Source organism: Drosophila elegans, unplaced genomic scaffold, assembly GCF_018152505.1.
Source record: "Drosophila elegans isolate 14027-0461.03 unplaced genomic scaffold, ASM1815250v1 contig_476, whole genome shotgun sequence".
Lineage (NCBI taxonomy): Eukaryota > Metazoa > Arthropoda > Insecta > Diptera > Drosophilidae > Drosophila > Drosophila elegans.
This window is the reverse complement of record NW_024545863.1, coordinates 18,916,701-18,940,739: the sequence shown is the minus strand read 5'-3', so window position 1 is coordinate 18,940,739 and position 24,039 is coordinate 18,916,701. Positions and strand designations below refer to the sequence as shown.

Sequence of the window (24,039 nt, the reverse complement as noted above, 5' to 3'; positions counted from 1 at the left end):
CTTGTATTGATTAAAAAGGTTTACAAGACCTATTCATCTGTCAAAGTATTTTTAGTTACATTTTGTTGTTTCTATAAGGTTTAGTATATTTGCCATATTTAGGGGCATGTTTTAATCAGTGTGCCACGGTCACACCAATCTTCACTGAAAACGCTACCCGGAATTAACTCCTATTAAAAAAAACAGGGTTTATTAATAAAAACATATTGGCTAGCACTTCTAAGAGTGTGCTGTCCCATACAACTGATAGTTAAGTGAATCAGCAATACAAAAATGTAAGTACTTGCTCGCAATTTACTTCCCAGAACGGCTAAAACATTTCGCTTTTTTCGGCCGCTCACAGGGCGCGTGCCCAAAGTCCCGCCGGCGAGGGTGAGAAGGAAAAGGACAACAAGGAGAAGGACACCAAAGAGAAGGACGGCAAGGCGGTGGCCAGCAGCTCCTCGCGCAGGGACCGCGAACGCAAGCGTCGCGGATCGGCGTCCTCCAGCAGCGACTCCCGAAGCAGGTAAGTCGCCGGCAAAGGTATTCCCGACAGATGGCCCACATCTGGCACTCCAAATAAGGGTTATTTTTGAAAGGTCATCTTGTGTGGGAAAACGGTTTTCAAATTTTAGAACTTAAATTTTTGAATGCAAGGTTTCGAATGTGCTGGATACAAAGTAAAAACAGTTTATACCCATATTTTGTTAAGATTGTTTTAAACAGTGCATTCTACATTAGCTTATTCTTGTGTTAAATCTGAAGAACGTAATGAAATTTCCAGGTTTTGATGATACACATAAGTTTATTTACCTACAGATACACATTTATTTTGTTAAGGGACAGGTAATACATTTTAAAGTACATATATTCACTTTTTCAGCTCATCGGACAGCAGCTCTTCGCGCAGCAGCTCCGGCTCAGACTCGCGCTCCAGCTCGAGCAGCTCCAGTGACTCCTCGAGCTCCTCCTCGTCCTCGTCCAGCGACTCGGATCGCAGCGATAAGAACCGACGACGTGGCGGCGCAGCTGCCATCAAGGACAAAGAAAAGGAGAAGCCAAGTGCACGATCCCGTTCCCGTTCTCGCACCCGTTCGCCCAGGCGCGTCTCCAAATCCCCCCGACCGGGCAGCAAGACGCGAAAGGAACCGGAGCGGGATCGCGAGCGGCGCAGTCGTTCCCGTGACCGCGCCCGTCGAGCTGGATCCACCGATAGGCCCGCCCTCGAAAGCAATAATGTTAAGCGCGAGCGTTCCCGCTCGGCCAGTCGCTCACGATCGCCACGTCGCCGTGGACGTGGCTCTGTGGAGAGGACGCCGCCACCGAAGCGAAGGGAGCGTTCCCGGTCGCGCACCCGCACCCGTTCGCCCACGCCTAAGCCGGTTCGCATTCATGTCGGCCGGCTCACCCGCAACGTCACCAAGGACCATGTGTTCGAGATATTCAGCAGCTTTGGGGACGTGAAGAACGTTGAGTTCCCCGTAGATCGTTATCATCCCAATTTTGGACGCGGTGTGGCCTTTGTGGAGTACGCCACCGCCGAGGATTGCGAGTCGGCCATGAAGCACATGGATGGGGGGCAGATCGACGGCCAGGAAATCACTGTGTCGCCGGTGGTCATACCCAAACAGCGGCCACCCATGCGCCGTCCCTCACCTCCGATGCGCCGTCCGCAAAACAACCGCTGGCGCTCCCCGCCCCCATTCAATCGGTTCAACAATCGCGGAGGAGGAGGTGGTGGTGGCGGTGGTGGACGTCGTCAGTCGCCCATGAGGAACCGGCGTTCGCCGCGTCGTCGCTCCCGCTCGCCCATCCGCCGCCGACGTCGCAGCAACAGCAGCGACAGCTCCCGCTAGAGGACACCGCTCGTATTCTAGTTTGTACAATGGACACACTATTCAAGCCGATTGGTAAACAAATTCACTTTTCTTTATATTATATTCCAAACAATAAACGTGAGCATGGGCCACACACAAAACCATCGTGGTTAGTGTATGAAGGAGCACTCTGCATCCTCGAGAGGACATCCAAGTGGGTGATGCATCTTGAAGAAGCAACTACGCTTTTTGGTTGTCAGACGGGATTGGAGGAGAGCTGTTGGCTTGGGAGTTCTGATCCCAATGAGATCCCCGCCGCAGAACTCGAATACCTCGTGTTTATTTCTCAGCAAAGTTTTGATGCCGCCGCACTCGGATTTAATACCACTTAGTTCTTCCTTAGTGAGGCTCTTGGCAATCTCTCGCATGGGCAGGCGACCTGACCATTTATCGTCGTTGGAGGCGAGGAGCTGCTTAAAAATCTTAAGCACCAAAGCGTCGATGATGGATCTGTCCACCTGCGTGCAGTTGCGAACGCTTTCCTCCTTCTCTCGCAGTTTGACTTCCAATTCTCCTGTTTTGTACTTTCCTAGCTCCTCTTGGACAAAGTACTCCAAGTCGGCAATGGACTTGGTGCTGTTCCTTTTGATTCCCAGCAGAGCCAAGCGTTTGGTGCTGGGTATTTTTAGGCGGTCTTGTAGAACCTCAAAGCCACACTCCTGAGAGACCTGGGTGACGTATTTGAAAAAGTCCTGGTAGGCACTAATCTTGGTGTTTCGTCTGCGGAACTTGGCTCCCGAAAGTTCATAGGGGCAGCAGGGCAGTAGGAAGTAGTTGGTGCTCAAACGGCCAGCCAAAACCGGAAGCCAGGGAGACAGTTCATCCGAGTGATTGCCAATTAACCAATTTACATCTGGAAAATCCAAGCGGAAGCTGTTGGGCTCCACTGCCTGTTCGATGAGGCTCTGCTGGGTGTCCTCCGGATAGAGGGACCACAGCTTTCGCTTCCTTATATCGTAACCATATCCCTTGTAGCCCTCGGCATTGAGGACATGCACTAGGAGCCCGTTTCCGCAGCCCAAATCCGCGAAAGCTTTGGGCTCTGTTTGGGTCTGATTCCATAGGACAATAAGATAAGCGGCGATGGCCAAATCCTCGTAGATGAACTTCAACGGATCCGTGGATTCTTGAGCGGTTTTCCAGTACTCAAGAAGTCGCTGGGAATGCTTCCGTTTCAACTCCTTGTACAGATCATTGTACTTTTCCACATTCACCAAGCCCAATGACTTCACTTTTGATTCATCCTGTTTCGATTGGGACCAGCTGAGGAGCTTCGGTTTGAACACATATTCCAACCAGTTTTGGTTCTGTTTCGAATTCAGTAGAAGCTCTCCCTTAAGAAGCTGCACCGAAAAGTCTTCGATATCATCGCTGGCAAACTGGCACTCATATTTACAATTTGCAAAGTCTGTAAGTCAATATGATAAATGAATATGATGAGTTAACTAATGAAGTGCGTACCCCACCTACCTACAGTTCCGGTGGCCAAGATGTTTTCCGGCAGTTTCTTGGGCAGCAGTTTGAATCCAATCTTAAAGCCAGTGCACGTGCGATGGTTTGGGTCCTCTTTGAGACACTTCCCCAGTTCCTCTTCGCTGGAATCACTTAGTTGTCCATCCTGCTGCTTCTCCACTTTCGTGATTACCACTTCGAATATCTTTTTATTCAAGGCATGATAGTTTTTGATCAATATTCCAATTGCCTGCCAGAACTGCGGTTCTTCTACTTGTGTCATGGTGTCAAAAACGAAAGGTGGCACAAGTCACGAATATCAAGTATACGTTCAAAGGTTTGGTTTTTCTATCGATATTTGATTGGCGCGTATTTAAAACTAAAAAGGAAAATCTTGTTAATGCACTGTCATTATTGTAAATAATTGTAAAATATATAAATAATATAATATTTTTATTATTTACTTTTGAAACAGATCATTAAGAAATTAAAATAGAAATTATTAGGTGGGCAATGTTTAGGAAAAAAAAATTAAATGAGATATTAAGATTGAAATTAATAGTTGGAATAATTTTTAATCAATAAATAACTGGAGTCAAAGTAAAATAAATAGATTTCTTTTTTTTTTTAATTAGATTTTTAAATAGTTTTACATATGGAAATCCGAACAAAGGCAATACAAGATGGACAACTACATAATTTTAAAAACCGATCCCGATAGAAAAAAAAGTGAAGAATCGATTGCTAAAGGCACATCGATATGGTATCAACATCCATGCTATCTATTGCGTAATCAGCTGGGAAACACGCAGCTGAATCTGAATCTTCGGATTTTACCTTACCTGTTGCATTTAATAGTTTAGATACAAATAATATATATATTATGTCATTCCTGCGAAAGTCAGTGCATCTGATGGGTGCTGTGGCCAGACAACAAAAGCACCTGAAAGTGGTAGGTATCAGGAGATATCAGATGGGTTGGTTTGTTGTCATCTTTTGAATCCACTATTGATAGATCGCAGGAACGATATCCACAACTGCGCGGGACTACAGCTCCGAGCCTGCGAATGAGTTCGGCAATTTTCCCGGAGCAAAGGCTCCATTTGTCAGCAAATTGAATCTAATTCAACCGGAGGACTATGCGCCGATTCCCATTTACCGGGTAATGGATCGGGATGGCTACATAGCGGACGAGACCCAAGATCCCCAGCTGAGCCGTGAGGTGGTGGAGAAAATGTTCCGCGACATGTTGCTGCTCAACACCATGGACAAGATCCTCTACGAGTCCCAGCGTCAGGGCAGGATCTCCTTCTACATGACCAATTTCGGCGAGGAGGCTTCCCACATTGGCAGTGCCGCCGCCCTGGAAATGCGGGATCTCATATACGGTCAATATCGCGAGGCGGGTGTACTGGTATGGCGTGGCTTCCGCATCGACCAGTTCATCGATCAGTGCTATGGCAACACGGACGACTTGGGTCGCGGCAAACAGATGCCCGTGCACTACGGCTCCAGGGAGCTCAACTTTGTCACCATCTCCAGTCCGCTGTGTAAGTTTGTTGCCTAGCTTCGGCCAGCGATTAAGCTAATCCTGTCGTGAATTTTCAGCCACCCAAATGCCACAGGCCGTGGGTGCTGCCTATGCCATGAAACTGAAGCCGGGCAACGATGCCTGTGTGGTGTGCTACTTCGGGGAGGGAGCTGCATCCGAAGGAGATGCCCATGCCGCCTTCAATTTCGCAGCCACGCTCGAGTGCCCAGTAATCCTCTTCTGGTGAGTAGCCAGTATATAATAAAGGTCTAGTATTTGTTCGAAATGTCCATGGTAATTCTGAAAAACACAAGAGACAACTTTGATAAGATAAAATATTCCAGAGAAGATAGCCTTTTTATCTTATCAAAAATGGTTTTCATTTAATGCTTAATTTTTCAAGAAAAATTTTAATGTATTTCTGAGAAGGTAAATTAGATTAGGTAGATTTTTAAAAGTAAACAAATTTTCATTTAAAAAAATATATTTTTAAAGATATGTATTATATTTTTTTTCTTCATATTCAACTGTTTTTTTTAGTCGCAACAACGGATTTGCCATTTCTACTCCCTCGAATGAACAGTACAGAGGCGATGGCATCGCAGGACGTGGACCAATGGGATATGGAATTGCAACGATTCGAGTGGATGGCACCGATGTCTTTGCAGTGTACAATGCGATGAAGGCTGCCAGGGAGTATGTGCTCAAGGAGAACAAACCGTTGGTGTTCGAAGCATTGGCCTATCGAGTGGGTCACCACTCCACGTCCGACGACAGTACAGCGTACAGGTCCGCAGAGGAGATCGAGGTGTGGAACTCGGTGGAGCACCCCATCTCAAAACTAAAGCGATACATGGTGCACAAAGGCTGGTTCGACGAGACCGAGGAAACCGAATTCATCAAGGACGTCAGGAAAAAGGTCCTTAAGCAGATTGCCGCCTCCGAGAAGAAACTGAAGCCCAACTGGCGCGAGATGTTCGAAGGTGTGTACGCCGAAATGCCAGATCATCTGGTGGAGCAGCAGAAGGAGCTGGAGCGGCACATTGAGGCGCACAAGGACAGCTATCCCCTAAAGAACTTCGAGAAGTAGATTCCGCGTGCAAGAAAGAAGCTAACAACTCAGAGAGACTCGATCGAAAGTGCATTTATTATGATTAAGCAATAGGCAAACATTTTTGTGTGGGTCCAACCCGTTTGTTATGACTCATCCGTGCAAGTTGGGTGGGTCGATTTTGTGAAATTAGTGACCTTTACGGGTTTTCTTAGCAAGATCAACTTGGTTTTATTCCGATTTGTCCTTAATTAACATATCTGTCTTCACGTGTATATTTAAATTGACCCACTCTGGCGCAGGTGTTATGAAAAGGTGTTAAAATTTATTAGATTTGATTTACATACAATATACATATACTGAAACAATACGAATACAAATATATACTTTTGACTTAACGCAACGCATCGCAGACAAAAACGCGGGTGGAGGTGAAGCTACCTGTTGCAGGGATGACTCGCTGAAGCTTGGCTGGAATGATGCAGGGTCGGGAGGTGCTCCTCTCAATTGGTACGAAGCTGGTAGTCGCCGTTTTGCGTGATATAACGCACCCACGGCAGCGCCTGGTAGCCGCTCTTTTCGATAATCTTTAGGTAGCGCACCTGGATGCCCGACGTGGTGAAGTAGGGAATCTCGAAGCGCACCTGAATGGGTGGCTTGCCCTCGGTATTGTCCTCGCTTTCCACACTTGGCAGACCGAAATGGGCCCGCATCAGATACTCCTTGCCGCCCGGAAACGATTTGATCGTCCAGATGATGGCGTTCTGCTCCGGCGCGTACTTACAACTGCCAATGGTCGTCTTGAACTTGGGCGAGTCCGCGTCGGCGGGCACCGGTATAACAATCTCCACGTTGTTGGCCGTCGATCTCCGTTTGAACTGCGACTTGGCCTTAATCATGTACTCCACGCGGGAGTGGGCATGCCGCTCGATCACCGACTCGATCCATATCAGTGGTTTGACCTGCCAAGAAGGTCAATTAGACTTTTACTTGCGTTTCTTTCAGTTTATAAACATTTCGTTAATTCCGTTTTGTTGTCAACCTGATCTTTACTCTATAACATTTTAATTCATTTTCAAGTTTTATTGTTAACGTAAACAGAACTTCCCTTCACTAAACTAAACTTTTTAATATTAACTGGAACTTATTTCCCAATCCAAAGCTATTGAATTGCTTTAAACTTTTCGTCAACTTTAAAGGCTTATTATTTTAAATAGTCAAACAATACCCCATCGAAATACTTACATGCGTGTTCAGACGATAGGACATCAGCTCGAACTCGCCATCCGGCGGAATGAACGAGATTGTGCGATCATTCTCGAACCGGGACAGGCGGACGCACTGGTGGAACTTGACGTCCTCCAGCTCCACGGACTTGGACTTGCCGCGGCCCGTGCTCTCGAACAGGACCTTGTCGTTGAGTCCCAGCCGCAGTTCGGGCATTCCCGACAGGTAGACACGCATCTTGATGGCGCCCACGATCTCGCTGCGCAGCACATTGCCATTGGCGTTGGCCAGCAGATTAACAGACTCGATGACGTCGAGAAAGACCTCGTTCTTGCGGTACTTGATGCCCTCGGAGCGCCAGGAAACGGCATTGGTCACGGCCACCGGGATGCGGGGCTGCAGCTCGAGCTTGTGGCCCTCCTGCGTGATGTACTCCTGCAGGATCTTCGAGTCGGTGGTCTGCGGGTAGCCAAAGTCGAGCAGCTCGTCCAGCAGCTCGTAAATGATAACGAAGTTGTCCCTGATGGACTCCTCCTCCAGTTCCTTAAAGTACTCCACGAACACCTGGGCGATCTTGTGCAGAAAGACGAAGACCAGAGCGATGTTAACGTTCTTGTTGCGCGGCGTCGTGGAGACGATGTACAGGTTGTTGGTCTTGATGAAGGCGAACGTGGTCTCCGCCGTCTGGAGGATCGGGGTGATCAGGCCCTCCTCCTCGCGCTCCATCAGCAGTGGCATGAATTTGTCAATGACGGCCATGTCGATGTTGTCGCCGCGGTAGTTGCGCGATATCAGCACCTTGCCCTTCACGTCCAGCACGAAAATAGCCGACGAAGACATGACTATTGTGCCCACCAGCTGCCACTTGTCCCAGGTGTGAAATTCCCAATTGGATCAAGCTGGAGGTTCCTTGGCAGGTTCTGCTGCTCGCGGCAAGCGTGGTTCGTAGCGGGTGGCAACTGTGGCGTGTAGTTGGTGAGTGGGGTCGGTGATTTGTGGGGCTGGCTTCACATATTCCGTTTTAAGGCCTTGTAAATGCGAATGAAAACTCCGAAATTTCTTACGTCGCCCTTTCTGCTGTTGCTGCTTCTTCTTCGATTGCACTCCAGTGTTGGTAAATGAGCAGGTGCTGGGAAGTGTGACCAGTTAAGATTTGCTACTCAGAGGCATGTGCCATCTAGCCTTTTCAGCTATTAATATATAAAAACAATCTGTGCCAGAATAAATAAATTAAAAATATGAATATATTGTGGGGAGCACAATAAACTCTTAAGAGGAAGTTAACTTTTTAAAGGGACTTGTATTTGCCTAAGAACTAAAGAATAAAAGAAAAACATAACATAATACGCAAGCAACAAAATGCTGTCTACTTGTTTTTCAAAAAATATTACTAACGAAAATTAATATATATATACCTTATTTTTCTTTCTCTTTATAAATAAATTTCATAATATTTTTAAATCTGTATCTGTCAGCACTGGTGTCGTTTTGGGGTATTTGTCCTTCCGCAGCACGGCCACACTGTCAGCCCAGACGCTGCTTTTGTGGAATTGTTGTTAATTATTTACTTCGGCGAACATGCAAATGAACCCGAGCGTCACAATCGAACGCAAACGCGTCGACTGCAGTGTCCTGCCAAAAGGATGGCAGCGGGACGAGGTCCGAAAATCGGGCAGCAGCTCCAATAGCAACGCCAGCAGCAACAACAACAGCAGCACCACCACCACCGCCAGCAGCAACAACAACAATAACAAGGTGGATGTTTTCTACTACAGGTAAAGAAGAAGAGTGGTAGTACATATAGACTAAGGGGATATACTAAATATTGGAACACTGCACGCTGTTGAATCGGATATACGTTTAATCACTTTCACTACCTTTCTGTTATTACATCCACATATACACCAACATACACACACACGCACACGCCAACGCATACACACACACACGATCCACCTAACCCACCCAAATCTCCACCCACCGCCGTGTCCGTTCAACAGTCCCACAGGAAAAAGGGCCGAGGGAAAGCCGCAGGACATTGGAAGCCCTGACTTCCAATCCGGCAGGATGCAACAACGGGCACTGCCCTCGCCCTCCATTTCGCTGTACCGCTGCAGCGCCATGCCGCTGCCTTTGGCAAGTGGCGGTGGCAATGGTGCCACCTCCGGATCGGCGGCCAATGCTCTCAAGCGCAAATTCGCCAGGAGTCAAGGGGGCACTGCAGCAGGAGCAGGAGCCGTACCCCCGCCAGTGACAGCCTCATCGGCAACAGCATGCGCATCCCCATCAACGGCCAATCGCCAGCAGCAACAGAACGAACTCAGGTAGAGCCAAGTGGAGGAGCACTTGACTCTTGCATGCCAGCGTGTTCTGTCTTGTTTGCCTGTACCCTTAAACCAGGAAACAAAGTTTACAGCCTGCCGGAATCAAAAATCAAGAAATCAAAAAGCAACCAAAACCCAATTGGCCACCAAATTCGTATTAATCACAACAAACTAAGCTGTAGCTCTGTGCCACCTGAGATTTTTGTTCACCATCTCTGCATGTTTAAGCCCCAGTTTTCGTTTTGTCTTTTTTACTGTTTGGTGTATTTAGCTACAAGCCGACTCGTTATTAATGATTTCAATCTTTAATCCCTTACAGTCGAGCCCTGCGCACAGATGTCTCCCTGGTGCCGCCCATCCGACAAACTGCCTCGATCTTTAAGCAGCCGGTGACGGCGATCCGCAACCACACTCAGGATCCCGCCAAGGTGAAGCACGATGCCAAGCATGGCACCCAGGAGAAACCAAAGCAGCTGTTCTGGGAGAAGCGTCTGGAACGACTGCGCGCCTGCCATGACAACGGCGAGGAGCTGGACGACATCTCACTGCCCAAGACCATACGCACCGTTGGCCCAAATGTCAACGAACAGACCGTCCTCCAGTCGGTGGCCACGGCGCTGCACATGCTCAATGCCGGCGTTCACGGCCAGAGTTCCACGAAGGCTGACTTGACCAAGAATGCCATGGCGTTTATGAATCCCGAACAGCCGCTCATGCACGCGGTGATCATCTCGGAGGACGATATACGCAAGCAGGAAGACCGAGTCGGTGTGGCGCGGCGAAAGCTGCAGGATGCACTTAAGACATGAGTGCAATGGTTACCCCTCATTCATCTACCAATTCCATTGTAGACTCTAACATCTCTATCGTATTGACCCCTATTCGAAATCTACGTTTAAGACTAGTGTGTAATAAACCAAAAACAACTCCAATCGAAGGATACTGATTTTTATTGGAAGAAGTTTTGGGTCCATTTTCCATAACAACAGCATCTAAGTTATTCTTTTTATTACGCTCTGATGACTTTAAAATACTATTTTATACAAGACATTTTAAAAACGAATTCGAACTATAATACATATATCGAATATGCATATTAGAGCAGATCGGTTTGCAAGAAAAATCTTGGGAGTGAAGAGAAATCTTTAGTCAATTCTGTAAGTTATCGGATCCCGCGTTCGGAAAATGAAAAGTCTATTCAAATAATGTTGTTTCCCTGCCGAATGAGTACCATAAAAATTACATACATGTAAGCGAACTTTTGCCAGATAATCTCAAGATTTCTTTTCGACCCAAAGACTTATAGCCAAAAAGGCCGAGCCCCTCTTGTGTTTACGCAAACTTTTCAGGTTGGACAGTTTTTGTGCTTCATTCCCTCATTGTATTTTGAAATATATACTACACATAGATATCGTTGCAGAGGCGCGATTAGTCTAGGCCCTCCTCCAGCTCGTCATCCTCGTAATCTATGCCATCGTAGTCCGTCGAGGAGCGCGTTGTTAGCTGCAAGGGATGAAGCAATCGGAAATTGCAATTAACTGAGAATTTGGCATCTGCACTTGTTGCGTGCCTACAAGAGTGTCTGGAGCCAAACAAAGACATTGACCCAAAACTATCGAATAAGCTCCAGACAGTTAAGAGTTTAGATCTACTTAATTCAGCCAGCGGTGCCCACCTGGTTGTAAATGCCGCGCCATGCTGCAAATGCTCCCATGGCCAAGACGGCTCCCACGCCGGCCACAATTTTGGTGTTCAGCTCGGAATCCATGAACTTTCGCTCCGAGGCCGTCAGACTCGCCTCCGTGCCACTGGGCGTCTTTGTGAGCTTGACGGAACTGTAGCCCTCATTGCGGAATATATCCTTTGTGATGCGGTTGATGAAGTTCACCAGGTTCTGGCAGCCCTTAATGTGATTCTGCAGTGGATTGTTGGGCAGTGCTATTTTGAATATGATGGCCAGATAGCTGTACACAATGGCATCGAACTCGCTGTAGGTGTCGCCAAAGAACCACACCTTGCGGCCCAACTTTCGAGACAGCAGGTTCACCACCTTTTTGGCATTGACGACGAGCTGAAAAGTAAAAGGGATCATAAGCAAATGAAAACATTATATATAATTGGTCATTATATGTTACTTAGTAGTAACACTAACGTATATTTCATCACCTAACCATATAGTGATGAAATACTAAACATTTTTGTCAATTCCAAATGCAATAAGTTAGTTGATTGGTGAAATATCATAAAAATATTTTTTTAACGAAAATTAACTAATTAATATTCATGAAATTTAGAGAATCTTTCTGGCTTAATAATTAATTGGATGTTAGGGAGAAGTTCTAAATACTTGTACTATTATTGATTTACAGTTTGATAACCAGTTTTAACTATTTAGAATAAATCACCAAGCTGTTTACTACAAAAGTAGCCGACCCAATGCACTCACATAGTCGCCTTCGTGCTTGTCCAACTTGTCGTTCACATCGAAGCCGGCCATCACCTGGACCACGTCGCAGGCTTCTCTCTGGTAGGATGAAGGATAATAAAAGTTAAAGGGGAATGGCGTGCGCTTGGCATAGAGACCCCGCGTGGTCGTGTCGAAGTTGTGGGGCTCTCCGTACAGGAAGTAGTGGTAGTAGGCGTGCAGATTGGTGAACACCCAGTTGGCGTAGGCGGTGGACAAATGCTTTTGTTTGGTGCTTAAATGCGCATCGATCGGGTAACCCTGGAAGAGTGATTGTTATAATAAAACCCATGCAAAATGAACCTATAAATAGACCACGCAGTTTGTTCACCCGGCATTGTTTTGCGCACTCACCTCGAGATCCAGCACGCGTTTGATTTGCCTGTAGCCCGCGAACTTCTGGTTGCCGATCTGCAAGTAGGGCAGTTTCCCGGCTCCCGAGCGCAGTGGATTGGAGCTGGTCTGTACGTCCATGGGACAGCGGGTGAATCGCAGGAGGCACTGTCATCGGGGACGAGGCAATTTCTTCAGAGATAGCGATAATGGGCAAAACAGGCGTGTTGGCCGCCGTGTGATGCAACGGAACTCACCAGCGCACGTAAACATTCAAAATCAATGGACGGCAGTCCGTACTCCCCCTTGTACACATGCAGCATCGCTCCCAGTTGCATCTCCATCGGGTCTAGATCTTCGCTCGCTCGTACTCTTGTGTATTGTTGGTTTTCAACAGTGCACCTGCATGGTAGCCATCAAAATTTGAATCCAAAAATATATGCCAGAATTTCTGGCCGACTGCTGAGTGCTTTCAGATTGATAACTGCTCGGCACTCGATCTATCGTTTATGTATATCGGCGCCTTATCGATTGCTGGTCAGTGGTGAGCGCAGCTTTTAATAAGCATATTCGGCTACGAAAGTAAAGAAGAGTTAATATATACAAATATTTTATTTTTAACTTCAAAATAACTAAATTAACAGAATATTTGCTAAGCTGTTAATATACAATAACATTTTATTTTAATGAAAATTAACGCTATCACAATTCATAACTGCTTCTTGGCCGGTTTATTAAATAGCTATTTTAAAGAAATACTTGCTAGACTGCCACCACTATAATCGAATCGCTGTTATCACAAAAGAATCGAAAGCAGCACATCTCTATCCCATCTGTTTGCGAAAAAAACATATTTTTTTATTTTTGCAGTAAATTAGTTAGCAATAATGAATATGATAAGCGGCATAAAGCTGTACATTGAGAAAATGTGCACCGAATCGGGGCCGGGCATGAAAATCATTCTGCTGGACAAGGAAACGGTGAGTAGAAGCCAAAAATTCCTTGCCATATGAGACCAAACATACTGAAAATCCACATCATTTGCAGACGAGTATAATTTCGATGGCCTTTAGCCAGTCGGACATGCTGCAGCGGGAGGTCTACCTGTTCGAACGCCTGGACTCCGGAAGGTCCAACGAGCGGTTAAAGTACCTCAAATGCATCGTCTTCATCCGGCCCACCAAGCAGAACATTCAGCTTCTGGCCAACGAGCTGCGGAACCCCAAATATAGCGCCTACTACATTTGTAAGTGGGTAATAAAATCTCCCCTATGTGTGCTAAATCCCCTATTAGATTTCAGCAACATCATTCCCCGCACGGACATCAAGTATTTGGCCGAGTGCGATGAATCAGAGTCGGTGCGGGAGGTAAAGGAGCTGTATGCGGACTTCCTCTGTGTCAACCCCAATTTGTTCTCCTTGAGCATACCCAACTGCATGGCGAATCTTAATTGGCTGCCTGATGCACTGACCCGCAGCATGCAGGGAATCACAGCGGTCCTTCTGTCCCTGAAACTGAACCCAGTCATCCGGTACCGTGCCGGTTCCCAGGCAGCTCAGCTCCTGGCCAAGCTTATCTACGAGCAGATCACTAAGGAGTCGTCTCTGTTCGACTTTCGGTCCAATATGGACGGCGCTGCTCCACCATTGCTGCTCGTGCTCGACCGCCGAGATGACCCTGTGACGCCGCTGCTGCATCAGTGGACCTACCAGGCCATGGTCCATGAGTTGTTGCACATCAAGAACAACCGGGTGGATCTCTCCAATCGACCCAACGTACCGAAGGACTTCAAAGAGCTGGTGTTATCCGGCGATCAGGATGAGTTCTACGGCAACAATATGTACGCCAACTATGGCGAAATTGGGTCAACCATCAAGCAACTGATGGAGGAGTTCCAGCGCAAGGCCAACGACCACAAGAAGGTTGAGAGCATAGCGGACATGAAGAACTTCATCGAGTCGTATCCGCAGTTCAAGAAGATGTCTGGCACCGTGCAGAAGCATCTGTGCGTGATTGGCGAACTTTCGGGGCTGAGCAACAAGCGGAATCTGTTTGAGGTTTCCGAGCTGGAGCAAGAGATCGCCTGTAAGGCTGAGCACTCGGCCCAACTGCAGCGCATCAAAAAACTGATTGCGGACGAACGGGTATCTGTCGAGGATGCTCTCAAACTGGTGGCCTTATACGCGCTGCGGTACGAGCGGCACGCCAACTGCGACACATCTGGACTGTTGCAGATCATCAAAACGCGCGGGGGACGAGCGGCTGTTGTGCCCTCTCTGATCGAGTATGCTGGAACGCATGTGCGTCAGGGGGATCTGTTTAACATGGTGCGGATCACCGATGCCGTAAAACTGACCCGCAATCTGATCAAGGGCCTCAAGGGCGTAGAGAATGTCTTCACCCAGCACACGCCACTACTGAAGGAAACCCTCGAGGACGTTTTCAAGGGTCGCGAACTGGATCCCCTCTTCCCGGCCATTAATTCGGAGCTTGTGCCATTCCGACGACCACCCCAGGAGGTGGTGGTCTTCATCATTGGAGGAGCCACCTACGAGGAGGCCTTGGCCGTGCACCAGCTGAACAACGCCGGATATAGGGTGATTCTTGGCGGCACCACCATCCATAACTCCCAGACATTTATCCAAGAGGTCCTGGCCGCTACTAGTGGCATCCAATTTAAGCACACCAAATCGATGATCAAGTACTGTTCCACGGATAACATTTAAAACGTATTGACTAGCTACAATTATATTGTTAACTATTTATTAACTACATATGTATGTCCCTAATACATTTACTAATCGACCCTGCATTCAATTCCAATACAAAATTGTAGGTTTTCCGTAGAACTATTTGCTTGCCCATAAACTTATATACTGTAAAAGCAAGATTCGAGGAAACCATATAAAGGAATTTATAATTAAGCTAATTCCAGGCATTATACCCATTGGACTATGTAACCCCTAAGCGAATTCCATGTAATATATTTGTAAACATATTTATTATTGTTCTCGAGGGCAACTCCTGAATACCAAATGTATTATATTCTGCTATATGTGTAAAAAAAACTGCTATAAGAGTACTGTTCTTGTAATGTTTCCACCCTTGTAAGACAAACAAGCTCCTTGGCAACTGCAAAACGAGCGTGGCAACGATCCTGTTTGGCTATAATCAAAAAAAAGGGTTTCAGTTTGCATTGAAGAATCGCTTATCAGCATGTCCAGCACTTATTTCAACGATATCTGGCACCAATCCCAGCATGAATGCGAGCTGCTGTCCACCATTGACTACGAGAGGCAGCACCAGGATGTGGAGACAACGGTGGCCACCATGAATGCCGCAGTCGGCTCCGTCGCCGCCGATGCGGATGCCAAGGCCCTGCTGCAGTCGAGTCTGTACGAGTTTTATCTGCGCTATATCTGTCTGAGCAATCGCCTGGAGGATGTTTACGATAATGTGGGTATACGAATTTAAGCATTGATGAGAGGGTCCATTTTAAATTTATATAAACTAGTCATTCATTGCTGGATTTTCCATAGATGATCCAGCCCCAGAAGCGTCAGTTGGTACGCAAATTGTTGGACGCCTGTCTGGGTCGTGTGGTTGAGCTGAAGCACGATCTCGTGAACATTGATCTGATGGAGTTCAGCTACAACGACGAGGTGGTGGAGCGTCTGCGGCTGACACCCATGGAGACGGAGCTGCGCATTCCCCGCTACTTCCTTCGCGAGCGGCAGCAGGAATTGGAGTTCCGCAAGAAGACAATGCAGGAGATCCTGGTGAAACTGGGCTGGCTGGAGGAGCACGAGCTGGAGGAGACGGTGACCACCGAGATCGAGGCCATTCGAATGCTGCAGATGCACGAGCGTGCGCGTCAGGGACGTTTGCGTGCCCACTTCATGAAGGAGATTAGAATACTCAAGGAGAAGGGTAAGTCGGAGGAGCGGAGCGAAAAGGAGCGCAGTGACTCCGGTCTCTTGGCCGCCATGAAGATCCAGAAAATGTGGCGTGGCCACACAGCCAGGCGGATCACACGTCGCCGCAAGATGGAGGAGATGATCCTGATTGGCATGCTCCCGCCGCCGGCGGCGGTGGTCAAGGAACGGGCCGAAAAGCTGGAGAAGCTGCAGCACAACGAGAAGCGCTACCAGGCGCAAGCCCTTTACGGAGAACAGTTTGAGGAGCGACAACGAGCCTTACAGGAGGAGATCCGGGCCAAGCACGGCGCCAGCATGAAAGAGGACATCGCCGACGAGATCCGGGCCTGGGTGAAGGATTGCTACGACAAGACGGGCAAGCTGCCCGACTTTCCCTCCGAGGATCAGGGTGGCTCCCTGCACATCTTCAGCAGACCCGGCACGGAGAGCGAGCACAGCCGCTCGTCAGCACGCTCCTCCAAGGAGTCGCGGAAGACGAAGGACAAGTCGAAATCGCCGGCGCGCAGCGGTGACCTTAACGTCAACGAAAACCAGGAGGAGGAGGTCAGCTTCCAGCCGGCGCCATCCGTCTGCCTGCCAGACATTCGCGCTGAAATCGATCTGTAAGTACAAAAGGAACCAATTAAGTTAAATAAGGATTAAGCACACAGGGATTATTTATTTATTGAAAATATTTCTATTGTATTGTAGTTTAATTGTAATGTTAAAAATATTTTTTTTGTATTTTACAATTTCTTCTTATTTATTGAATTCTTTTAAGGAGACTTAAAATGAGTGTATTAAATCTTTAATAAAAAATAGGGTTAAAGTTTTAAGCTACTATGACACATTTAAATTACCCGAATATTTTGAGTGTTATATTTAAAATATCTAGCAAATCAGGAATTTAAATCATCACCGTTTAAGTTTTCTTTGGGTAATATGTGTATTTGTGAACATAAATTGGGTCCAAATATTATATAATTGTATGCGCTTTACTTTTGGAAAAAATGTGTTTAATGGTCTGGTCATTGGGCTCAAAACTAATACTACTGTTGCCTTGAATCAAAAATAGATTCTAACTGTCGTACGGGTCGTATGAGTAATTTTTACGAAAGCTTGGAGGACGCTGCGCAACGCATAAAACTCAAAAAATGCAAATCTACTACTATTTTTTACTTTTTCTTTTAAAGATGACTTACTATTTATTAAATATTTGTGTTATTCCGCCAGCTTTAACGATACCTGGCGCGACAAAGATGAGACGGGGGTGCTGAGCCAGGCGGCCTACGAGGACATGATCTACAGCGACAAGTACCAGGAGGTGGAGCTGGAGTTCCGGCGTGCCGTCGACGAAGTGATGCGCCAGGAGATCGAACTGCTGCAGACGGCGGTCGGAAAGAAGGTTAAGAAGAGCAGCAAAAAGACTCGACGCTCCGGCAAGAAGAGCAAAAAGAAAAAGGAGAAGGATCTCACGCCGGACCGCACCACGGAGTCGCTGTACGAGGAACTGGTCACGAATGGCATTATTCGGAAACACCCGGAGCTGAGGATGAAGCAGTTCCTGGGCGACAAGGCGCTGACCGCTCGGGATGGCACGAATCCCTCACCGGGCGACATCCGCCAGATCCTCACCGAGTACTGCATCCTGCCGCTCGGCTCGGAAGCCATCCACAATTGCACACCACTCATACGCTCCATCCTGCTGGCCGGACCCAGGGGATCTGGGAAAAAGGCCCTGCTCCATGCCATTTGCATAGAGGTGGGCGCCGTGCTGTTCGATCTGACCCCGGCTAATATTGTGGGAAAGTATCCGGGCAAATCGGGCCTCATAATGCTAATTCACTTGGTCCTGAAAGTGTCCCGGCTGCTCCAGCCTGCCGTCATCTACATGGGCGATGCAGAGCGACCGTTCATGAAGAAAATTCCGAAGACGGATCGCACGGATCCCAAGCGCTTGAAGAAAGATCTGCCCAAGATGATCAAAAACATAGCGCCCGAGGATCGGGTCATTTTCGTCGGCACCTCAAATCTTCCCTGGGAGGCGGACCAAAAGCTGCTGCAGTCCGTCTACAATCGTTTTATCTATATTCCACGACCGGACTATGGAGCCATGTCGCATGCCTGGAAAACATTGCTGCAGTATGTGCTTTTGGTGATTTTGGAGTTGTAAATCAACTTAATAAAACTCCCTCTCCTTGCAGCGATTACTCTGGTGGCATCTCCAATCTGGACACCAGCGCCATGGCCAAGATATCCGATGGCTACACCATTGGAGCCATCGATGCCTGCCTTAAGGAGGTGATGACCTGCAAGCGAAAGCTGCAGCTTCGCACTCAGCCGCTCACCAATGCCGAGCTTATAAATGTCCTGTGGTGGGTATTGTATGGTGTACTAAGAAATACAATCCATAACAATTTTCTCTGCCTTTAGCTCGCGTGATCCTGTCTACCGCGAGGAGGAGGAAGCCTTCGAGTCCTGGTGGTCAAAGACGCCACTGGGACGCCGTCGTCAACGGTTTTTGGAGCTGGAAGAGGAGCGTTTGGTGGAGGAGCAGGCACAGGCTGCCAAGCAAGGAAATGGCAACAAAAAGAAGGGTCCCAACTAAAAGGTAAACAAGAAACTATTCATCTTTAAGCTTGGTTTATAATTGATGAACCAAATGACATATCTACTCTATAAATAATGCAATCTATATCCATACAAAGAAATTGTTTAACTCGCTTCTTTATTTAATTAACTTGAATACAACTATAAAGAAACTATAAAAAGCTTTCATAAATTATAAAAAAGCGACTGTTTAGATATAATCGAATGAAAGGATTTGAAGAATATGTTTACTTTATCCGCTATCTATTTTAGCATGTAAGTAAAGTCCTTGTTGCCACACTTCAAGTGCACTTCTGTGATGGCCAGAGAAAGAGTGTCCTGATCTTCCAGGAGCTCGTTTAGTTCCTTCAGCTTGCTGTTTAGTAGGTGCTCCCGATCGCCCACGCACCAAAGGAGGCTGACATGGAACGAAGCCGGAACATAGAACTGCTGCAATCGATAGTCGAGCATCACCTGGTCTATGGGCTGCAGGATAGCAGACATCTTTTCCGTAAAAGCTGCATCCAAAGGGGCTGCAATGAATGTCCTGGTTCGCTCTTCATTTGTATAGATTCGCAGACCTTGCAAAGTGGCAGCGAAGCTAAAATCAAAGGATACCGAACATGCAGTTTAAGGTACTCGTTAAGAAGCATGGACTCACCTTGTGGAGCTGTTAAGCGCCGCTTGCAGGGATCGGGAGAACTCATCTATCTGATGGTATTGGAGCACCACCGTGCGACTCAGACTCAGATGAAGTGACTCATTGGGCTGCAGTTCCAGGTGGGACCCCAATTGGGCAATAGCCTCGGCTTGGAACTCCTCCAGCTGCTCGGCACAGGCAGTTGCCGGGACATAGACGTAGGTGGCCCAATTTCCTCGCTCATGCTTGAAGCTGCGGATGCGACCGCCATGTAGAGCAGGATCATCCACTACGTCGTCGACGAAATCCTCGGGTTTCGGTTTCTTGGGACCCAACAGAGCTGCAGCTGTGGGCAGGGCAGGTCTTTAGCGGTTCAAATGTAGAAATCTAAATGTATTTCAATATTCCACTTTACCTTTTGAGAATGTTTAACGATGTGGTTTGAGTGATTTTAGTGGATTCTTCATCTTCAGAGGCTGAGGAACTGCTGTTACCATAGTCTACTAATGCCATTTTATTAAACACTCGTTTAATTTATTTTAATTTATAAGATAAACTAACAACCAAGAAACTGCCGGGTTTTATTTAGAGTTATCGATTCAACCAACACTTTAGTGATGAGTATTTAGCCTTTTTTAGCATCAGCTGATCTTGGCGGGTTTTATTAAAACATTTGAATGGTTTTTATCAAAAAATGTTTTTGAATAATTTAAAAAAGATTTTTGAAAATGACTGAAAATATATAATCATTCTTTAGAGACTTTAAATTGTTGAATTGTATGTTCTTTTCAGATAACTTATTTACCGTTAAGCCACATAAATTTAAAATCATTTTACTACAATCAGACTAGAAAAAAACTTTTTTTTATTTTAAATAAGCCTACCAAAATGCATACATTTAACTATTTCAAACTAGCTTCAATGGCTGGTACTGTCTCGCCAGACTTCTCCAGCTTTGACTGCTCCCACCTGTAGTTGTAGGCCCGTCCCAGTTGGAAGAGCTGCGTCAGACTCACGAAGAGATTCACCGCGAATAGGCTGTAGTTCTTGGGAATGATGACCAGGGAGTACCGGGTCCATATGAGGTTCGTTGCCCCCAAGGCTAGACATCCATTGGGTGAAATCATGTCCGCAGGACGCGTCAAATCACTGAGCCCAGCGATAACGAGGCTCTGTAGTATGAAATTGAATGAGTACGGAGATTAGTAAGATCATGACGATAGTATAGGGTAAGTCCCCCCATTGACTGCAAATCTCTACGGCATGTAGTTCTATCCCAGACAAAACAAAAAAATATTATGAAATATTCCATAGGACACAAAAACCGCACACTCATTTAGTTATCAGAAACTCGCGCGTGGGGGAAAAAAATATATTTATTAATTTATCGCGAAGTTGAAAAACTTGCTGAGAAATAAACAAACAATAATAAAACACAATATGCGCCCACAGATTTTTTTTATCAGCTTGGTGATAATGAAAATTGGCTAAGGACGCTGGGCTCATAGTTACATAACACCAACTTACCCATTTAACGAGAGGAGCCCAGAAGAATATTGTCTTGGGACCTAGGGTGAAAGAAGCTTTAAAATCTTTATTATTAACGCGCTAATACTAATATCACCTGCTGGGTGCATCCATAAGGGTCGCATCTTGGCGGGCACATATTTGTCACAGGCTCCAATAAGGCTATTGTATGCCCTGGAATGAAGACCCTTTCCGGCGGAAGCTGGGGCAGTGGAAGGCGGAGGTGGAGGTGTAGGATTGGCAGACATTTCGACCAGAAGACAGTTCCTTGCTACGCCAATATCCAAACAATCAGTGTTATAAAGAATCGTGAGGGATCTTATTATAACCTACCTTTAATCAAGCTACATATATTGGTGTTTGATTAGAAGCCTTAGAATGTCTGTCGATTGGTGATGCGATAAAGTAGCTCTCTTCCAACTGGGAAGTAAATTGCCTATTAAAGCCTGAGGCACAACAGCTCCAACGAAGCGCCAATCGACAACTGTGCTTTCAGAAAAGTCCGGGGTCCATACACATATGTTTATGTTTCTCTAGTATTATTAGCTAAGAGCTCCTCTTATCACCAGCACTATCAACAGCGCCAGCCCCTCTTTTCACATTTTATATTAGCCATAAAAATCTATAAGAGCCAGCTAAACATTGCTAATCGTATAAGAGTTATTGGCAAAATTCGCTAGTTTAAATTGCCCTAGGAGAGACATTTACATAAAAGTTAATATTTGCTTATAATTAATTTGTGTTCGTAAGACTAATTGTGAAAAACACATGTATCGCTCAATAAACGTGCACATGGCGTATGCGTTATGCAAACTAATCCGGTTTTAGAATCGCATCTATTTGCCCTAAGTAACGATATTACTAAAAGAGAAATTGAATTCAGTTTATTTTCTGTATTGCTTAGCAATATATATATATAGTTCTAATGTAAATAAATTAAAAGAATGCATATTGAATTCAATAGTATTTTAAGCAACCATGAAAAAATATCCTTAGCCTGAGGAAAACAATTTATTTTTTAAAAAATTCTCAATTATTTAATTAATATTTTCATTTTTAGTTTCAACACACTGAAAACTATAGGGTTGTACTACTTTTCATTCCAATCCATGAATTAAAACCAAGTCCGAATTAGTATATTCTACAGTCTTACAATATATTGGTTTATTTGTTGACAATCACAAAATGTCCAATAACTCTCGTATTCATAAAACTATACGCAAAGCCTCCACAGTTACAACTTAAGTAATACGAATCACGTCGATAAGGCGATAGACCATAAATAATAATGGTAAACAGATTGTAAAACGCAGATGCCGGATCTGCGAACACAGCTCCTCTTAATCCTTTCGTTTACGTTGTGCGTTGTGGGATTTGTAGTATGTACATAACATTTCGATCTAAGTCTATAGATAGGGGACAGCACCAGTATTCAATTCGAAATGTTTTTAATTCTGCGCCGCCGGCTGCTCCTTCTTCAGCTTCTCCTGCTCATGATGATAGTGGTAGGCTCGGGCCAACTGCACCACCTGGGTGATGCCCACGAAGAGATTCACGGCGAACAGGCTGTAGTTCTTGGGTATGATCACCAGCGAGTAGCGTGACCAGATGATGCCCGTCGCGGCCAGGGCGGCACATCCAGACACGGAGATCGAGTCGGCCGGACGGGCCAAGTCACTTAGACCGGCGGCAACGAGTCCCTGGAAGAAATACAAAATGTGGTTACAAAAATGTATAGAATATCCTTAGAGATCTGTTAAATTCCAGGAGTGGAGTTCAGTTTGGGCATACCAGTTTGTCTATCCGAAAAACATTTTATATATGATGATAAAAAAGTCACTTAAATGGGAAGAATATTATCTATGCCTTTCTTATTGCAATGCATTTAATGTTATTATTTTTGCAAATTAGGTACAGAATGTACGAAAATGAAATTGAGAATGCCCTGACTGTTGTTTTAATATTAAACTTGGCAGATTGCCTTTAAATATGCTTCTACGACAACACGTCAAGTTTGATTGAAATCGAAACACTCTATAATGTATAGCGCTACCTTAAGATAACACTAACTTTCAAAATATGATATAGATCATCGTATATCTAGGCATTTATTTTTGGCAATGCTGTTATCAAACATAAACAAATAAAATACGTTTTGAAAAATGGCTGTTAAAACAGATACTGAATATCAAAGTGTTAAATTATTGAAGCTTTCCAAGCTGGATTCTGAACCTTTCTCTATAGGGTTTCCACGATTGAAATTAACAAACGCAATCTCCTCACATACACGAACGCGGGCAGTTATCAGGCGCAGTTCGCTCGAAGTAATTAAATAATTTCATTTAATGGCACCTGCGCACAGATTTGTCTACCGTCGTTTCGGATTTATTGCGAATGAATGTGTGTGTGCGATAATGAAAATTAGCGAAGGTCGCCCGTCGTCCGAGTTATGTAATCCCTTCTGGTTTCTGTCAACTTACCCATTTGAACACGGGTGCCCAGAAGAATATCGTCTTAGGACCTGGAAATAAAATTCATATCAGGAGGGGATTCGGAAAGGTTCCAAGATTGTTGGACCTACCAGCTGGATGCATCCACAGTGGGCGCAGCTTGGCGGGCACAAATTTGTCGGCGGCCCCAATCATCCCATTGTACAACTTGGAGTGGAGACCCTTTCCGGCGGAGGCTGCAGCCGTTGGCGGTGGTGGGGGCACGGGCGGGGGTGGCTGAACGGCGGCGGATGACATTCTGTTGTTTGTGCGACAAAAATTCCACGGACGATGCGATATAATTTATGCGTCCAAACTCGTTGGCTGGCAATCACAAAATAAAATCTAGTATGAAACGCTAAACAACAAGAGGCCCAAAGCTTTGCGAGAGAGAAAAGAGAGAGGGGAGCACCAACACACCCGCAATGTCAAACAGCTGAGAGGGTTATTCACCAACGTGTTTAATTTAACACGTTCAGGAAATACATGTACATACATATATGTATATACAAATGTAAATGCAATTCGCTCTTGACTTTCTAAAAATGTGCTAAAATCATACATTTGTATATTTAACAATTTTGTACATATAACTTTATAGGAACAGGTTTTTGCCCGAAGGGAAGTTCATTAGC

General features: G+C 45.8%; 11 protein-coding genes across 15 annotated transcripts; 5 read left to right on the top strand and 6 right to left on the bottom strand.

The window, feature by feature from the left end:
* The first annotated feature begins 107 nt into the window (after positions 1-107).
* LOC108139221 (RNA-binding protein with serine-rich domain 1-B) lies at positions 108-1,960 on the top strand. 3 transcript variants are annotated; one of them, XM_017261882.2, is made up of 3 exons: positions 108-275; positions 344-508; positions 881-1,960. In XM_017261882.2, coding segments are annotated over exons 1-3 (1,125 nt in total). In that variant the 5' UTR covers positions 108-273; the 3' UTR covers positions 1,839-1,960. The 3 variants fall into 3 exon arrangements, with proteins under 3 accessions (XP_017117371.1, XP_017117370.1, XP_017117368.1); XM_017261881.2 differs by having other exon boundaries at positions 878-1,960; XM_017261879.2 differs by having other exon boundaries at positions 109-275; positions 866-1,960.
* On the bottom strand, positions 1,901-3,662 carry LOC108139220 (probable tRNA (uracil-O(2)-)-methyltransferase). The gene is made up of 2 exons (XM_017261878.2): positions 3,330-3,662; positions 1,901-3,267 (listed from the first exon to the last, which is right to left on the bottom strand). Exons 1-2 carry the CDS (start codon positions 3,592-3,594, stop codon positions 1,970-1,972), a joined length of 1,563 nt encoding a protein of 520 aa, XP_017117367.1. The 5' UTR covers positions 3,595-3,662; the 3' UTR covers positions 1,901-1,969.
* A 423-nt stretch (positions 3,663-4,085) lies between these two features.
* On the top strand, positions 4,086-6,263 carry LOC108139316 (2-oxoisovalerate dehydrogenase subunit alpha, mitochondrial). The gene is made up of 4 exons (XM_017262022.2): positions 4,086-4,263; positions 4,327-4,861; positions 4,920-5,085; positions 5,383-6,263. Exons 1-4 carry the CDS (start codon positions 4,195-4,197, stop codon positions 5,930-5,932), a joined length of 1,320 nt encoding a protein of 439 aa, XP_017117511.1. The 5' UTR covers positions 4,086-4,194; the 3' UTR covers positions 5,933-6,263.
* On the bottom strand, positions 6,171-8,236 carry LOC108139317 (AP-1 complex subunit mu-1). The gene is made up of 2 exons (XM_017262023.2): positions 7,139-8,236; positions 6,171-6,855 (listed from the first exon to the last, which is right to left on the bottom strand). Exons 1-2 carry the CDS (start codon positions 7,958-7,960, stop codon positions 6,397-6,399), a joined length of 1,281 nt encoding a protein of 426 aa, XP_017117512.1. The 5' UTR covers positions 7,961-8,236; the 3' UTR covers positions 6,171-6,396.
* Positions 8,237-8,614: 378 nt separating this feature from the next.
* Positions 8,615-10,381, top strand: LOC108139272 (methyl-CpG-binding domain protein 3). 2 transcript variants are annotated; one of them, XM_017261960.2, is made up of 3 exons: positions 8,615-8,895; positions 9,121-9,444; positions 9,764-10,381. In XM_017261960.2, exons 1-3 carry the CDS (start codon positions 8,699-8,701, stop codon positions 10,251-10,253), a joined length of 1,011 nt encoding a protein of 336 aa, XP_017117449.1. In that variant the 5' UTR covers positions 8,615-8,698; the 3' UTR covers positions 10,254-10,381. The 2 variants fall into 2 exon arrangements, with proteins under 2 accessions (XP_017117449.1, XP_017117450.1); XM_017261961.2 differs by lacking the exon at positions 9,121-9,444 and having other exon boundaries at positions 8,616-8,895.
* LOC108139273 (metaxin-1 homolog) lies at positions 10,377-12,685 on the bottom strand. The gene is made up of 5 exons (XM_017261962.2): positions 12,499-12,685; positions 12,263-12,409; positions 11,891-12,169; positions 11,120-11,515; positions 10,377-10,947 (listed from the first exon to the last, which is right to left on the bottom strand). The coding sequence occupies exons 1-5, from the start codon at positions 12,583-12,585 to the stop codon at positions 10,873-10,875; spliced, it is 984 nt and encodes a 327-aa protein (XP_017117451.1). The 5' UTR covers positions 12,586-12,685; the 3' UTR covers positions 10,377-10,872.
* Positions 12,686-13,053: 368 nt separating this feature from the next.
* Positions 13,054-15,240, top strand: LOC108139271 (vacuolar protein sorting-associated protein 45). Its single transcript, XM_017261959.2, has 3 exons — positions 13,054-13,221; positions 13,289-13,487; positions 13,536-15,240. Exons 1-3 carry the CDS (start codon positions 13,129-13,131, stop codon positions 14,966-14,968), a joined length of 1,725 nt encoding a protein of 574 aa, XP_017117448.1. The 5' UTR covers positions 13,054-13,128; the 3' UTR covers positions 14,969-15,240.
* Positions 15,241-15,371: 131 nt separating this feature from the next.
* Positions 15,372-18,817, top strand: LOC108139270 (IQ and AAA domain-containing protein 1-like). Of its 2 annotated transcripts, none has more exons than XM_017261957.2 (5): positions 15,372-15,698; positions 15,782-16,782; positions 17,393-18,301; positions 18,364-18,534; positions 18,593-18,817. In XM_017261957.2, the coding sequence occupies exons 1-5, from the start codon at positions 15,459-15,461 to the stop codon at positions 18,765-18,767; spliced, it is 2,496 nt and encodes an 831-aa protein (XP_017117446.1). In that variant the 5' UTR covers positions 15,372-15,458; the 3' UTR covers positions 18,768-18,817. The 2 variants fall into 2 exon arrangements, with proteins under 2 accessions (XP_017117446.1, XP_041565596.1); XM_041709662.1 differs by having other exon boundaries at positions 15,613-15,698; positions 15,757-16,782.
* Positions 18,818-18,870: 53 nt separating this feature from the next.
* On the bottom strand, positions 18,871-20,112 carry LOC108139261 (U6 snRNA phosphodiesterase). Its single transcript, XM_017261948.2, has 3 exons — positions 19,804-20,112; positions 19,410-19,751; positions 18,871-19,349 (listed from the first exon to the last, which is right to left on the bottom strand). Exons 1-3 carry the CDS (start codon positions 19,899-19,901, stop codon positions 19,013-19,015), a joined length of 777 nt encoding a protein of 258 aa, XP_017117437.1. The 5' UTR covers positions 19,902-20,112; the 3' UTR covers positions 18,871-19,012.
* A 124-nt stretch (positions 20,113-20,236) lies between these two features.
* Positions 20,237-21,498, bottom strand: LOC108139262 (mitochondrial pyruvate carrier 2). The gene is made up of 4 exons (XM_017261949.2): positions 21,249-21,498; positions 21,013-21,186; positions 20,916-20,956; positions 20,237-20,560 (listed from the first exon to the last, which is right to left on the bottom strand). Exons 2-4 carry the CDS (start codon positions 21,161-21,163, stop codon positions 20,291-20,293), a joined length of 462 nt encoding a protein of 153 aa, XP_017117438.1. The 5' UTR covers positions 21,164-21,186; positions 21,249-21,498; the 3' UTR covers positions 20,237-20,290.
* Positions 21,499-22,046: 548 nt separating this feature from the next.
* Positions 22,047-23,758, bottom strand: LOC108139263 (mitochondrial pyruvate carrier 2). The gene is made up of 3 exons (XM_017261950.2): positions 23,497-23,758; positions 23,396-23,436; positions 22,047-22,615 (listed from the first exon to the last, which is right to left on the bottom strand). The coding sequence occupies exons 1-3, from the start codon at positions 23,660-23,662 to the stop codon at positions 22,364-22,366; spliced, it is 459 nt and encodes a 152-aa protein (XP_017117439.1). The 5' UTR covers positions 23,663-23,758; the 3' UTR covers positions 22,047-22,363.
* Between the last annotated feature and the right edge of the window lie 281 nt (positions 23,759-24,039).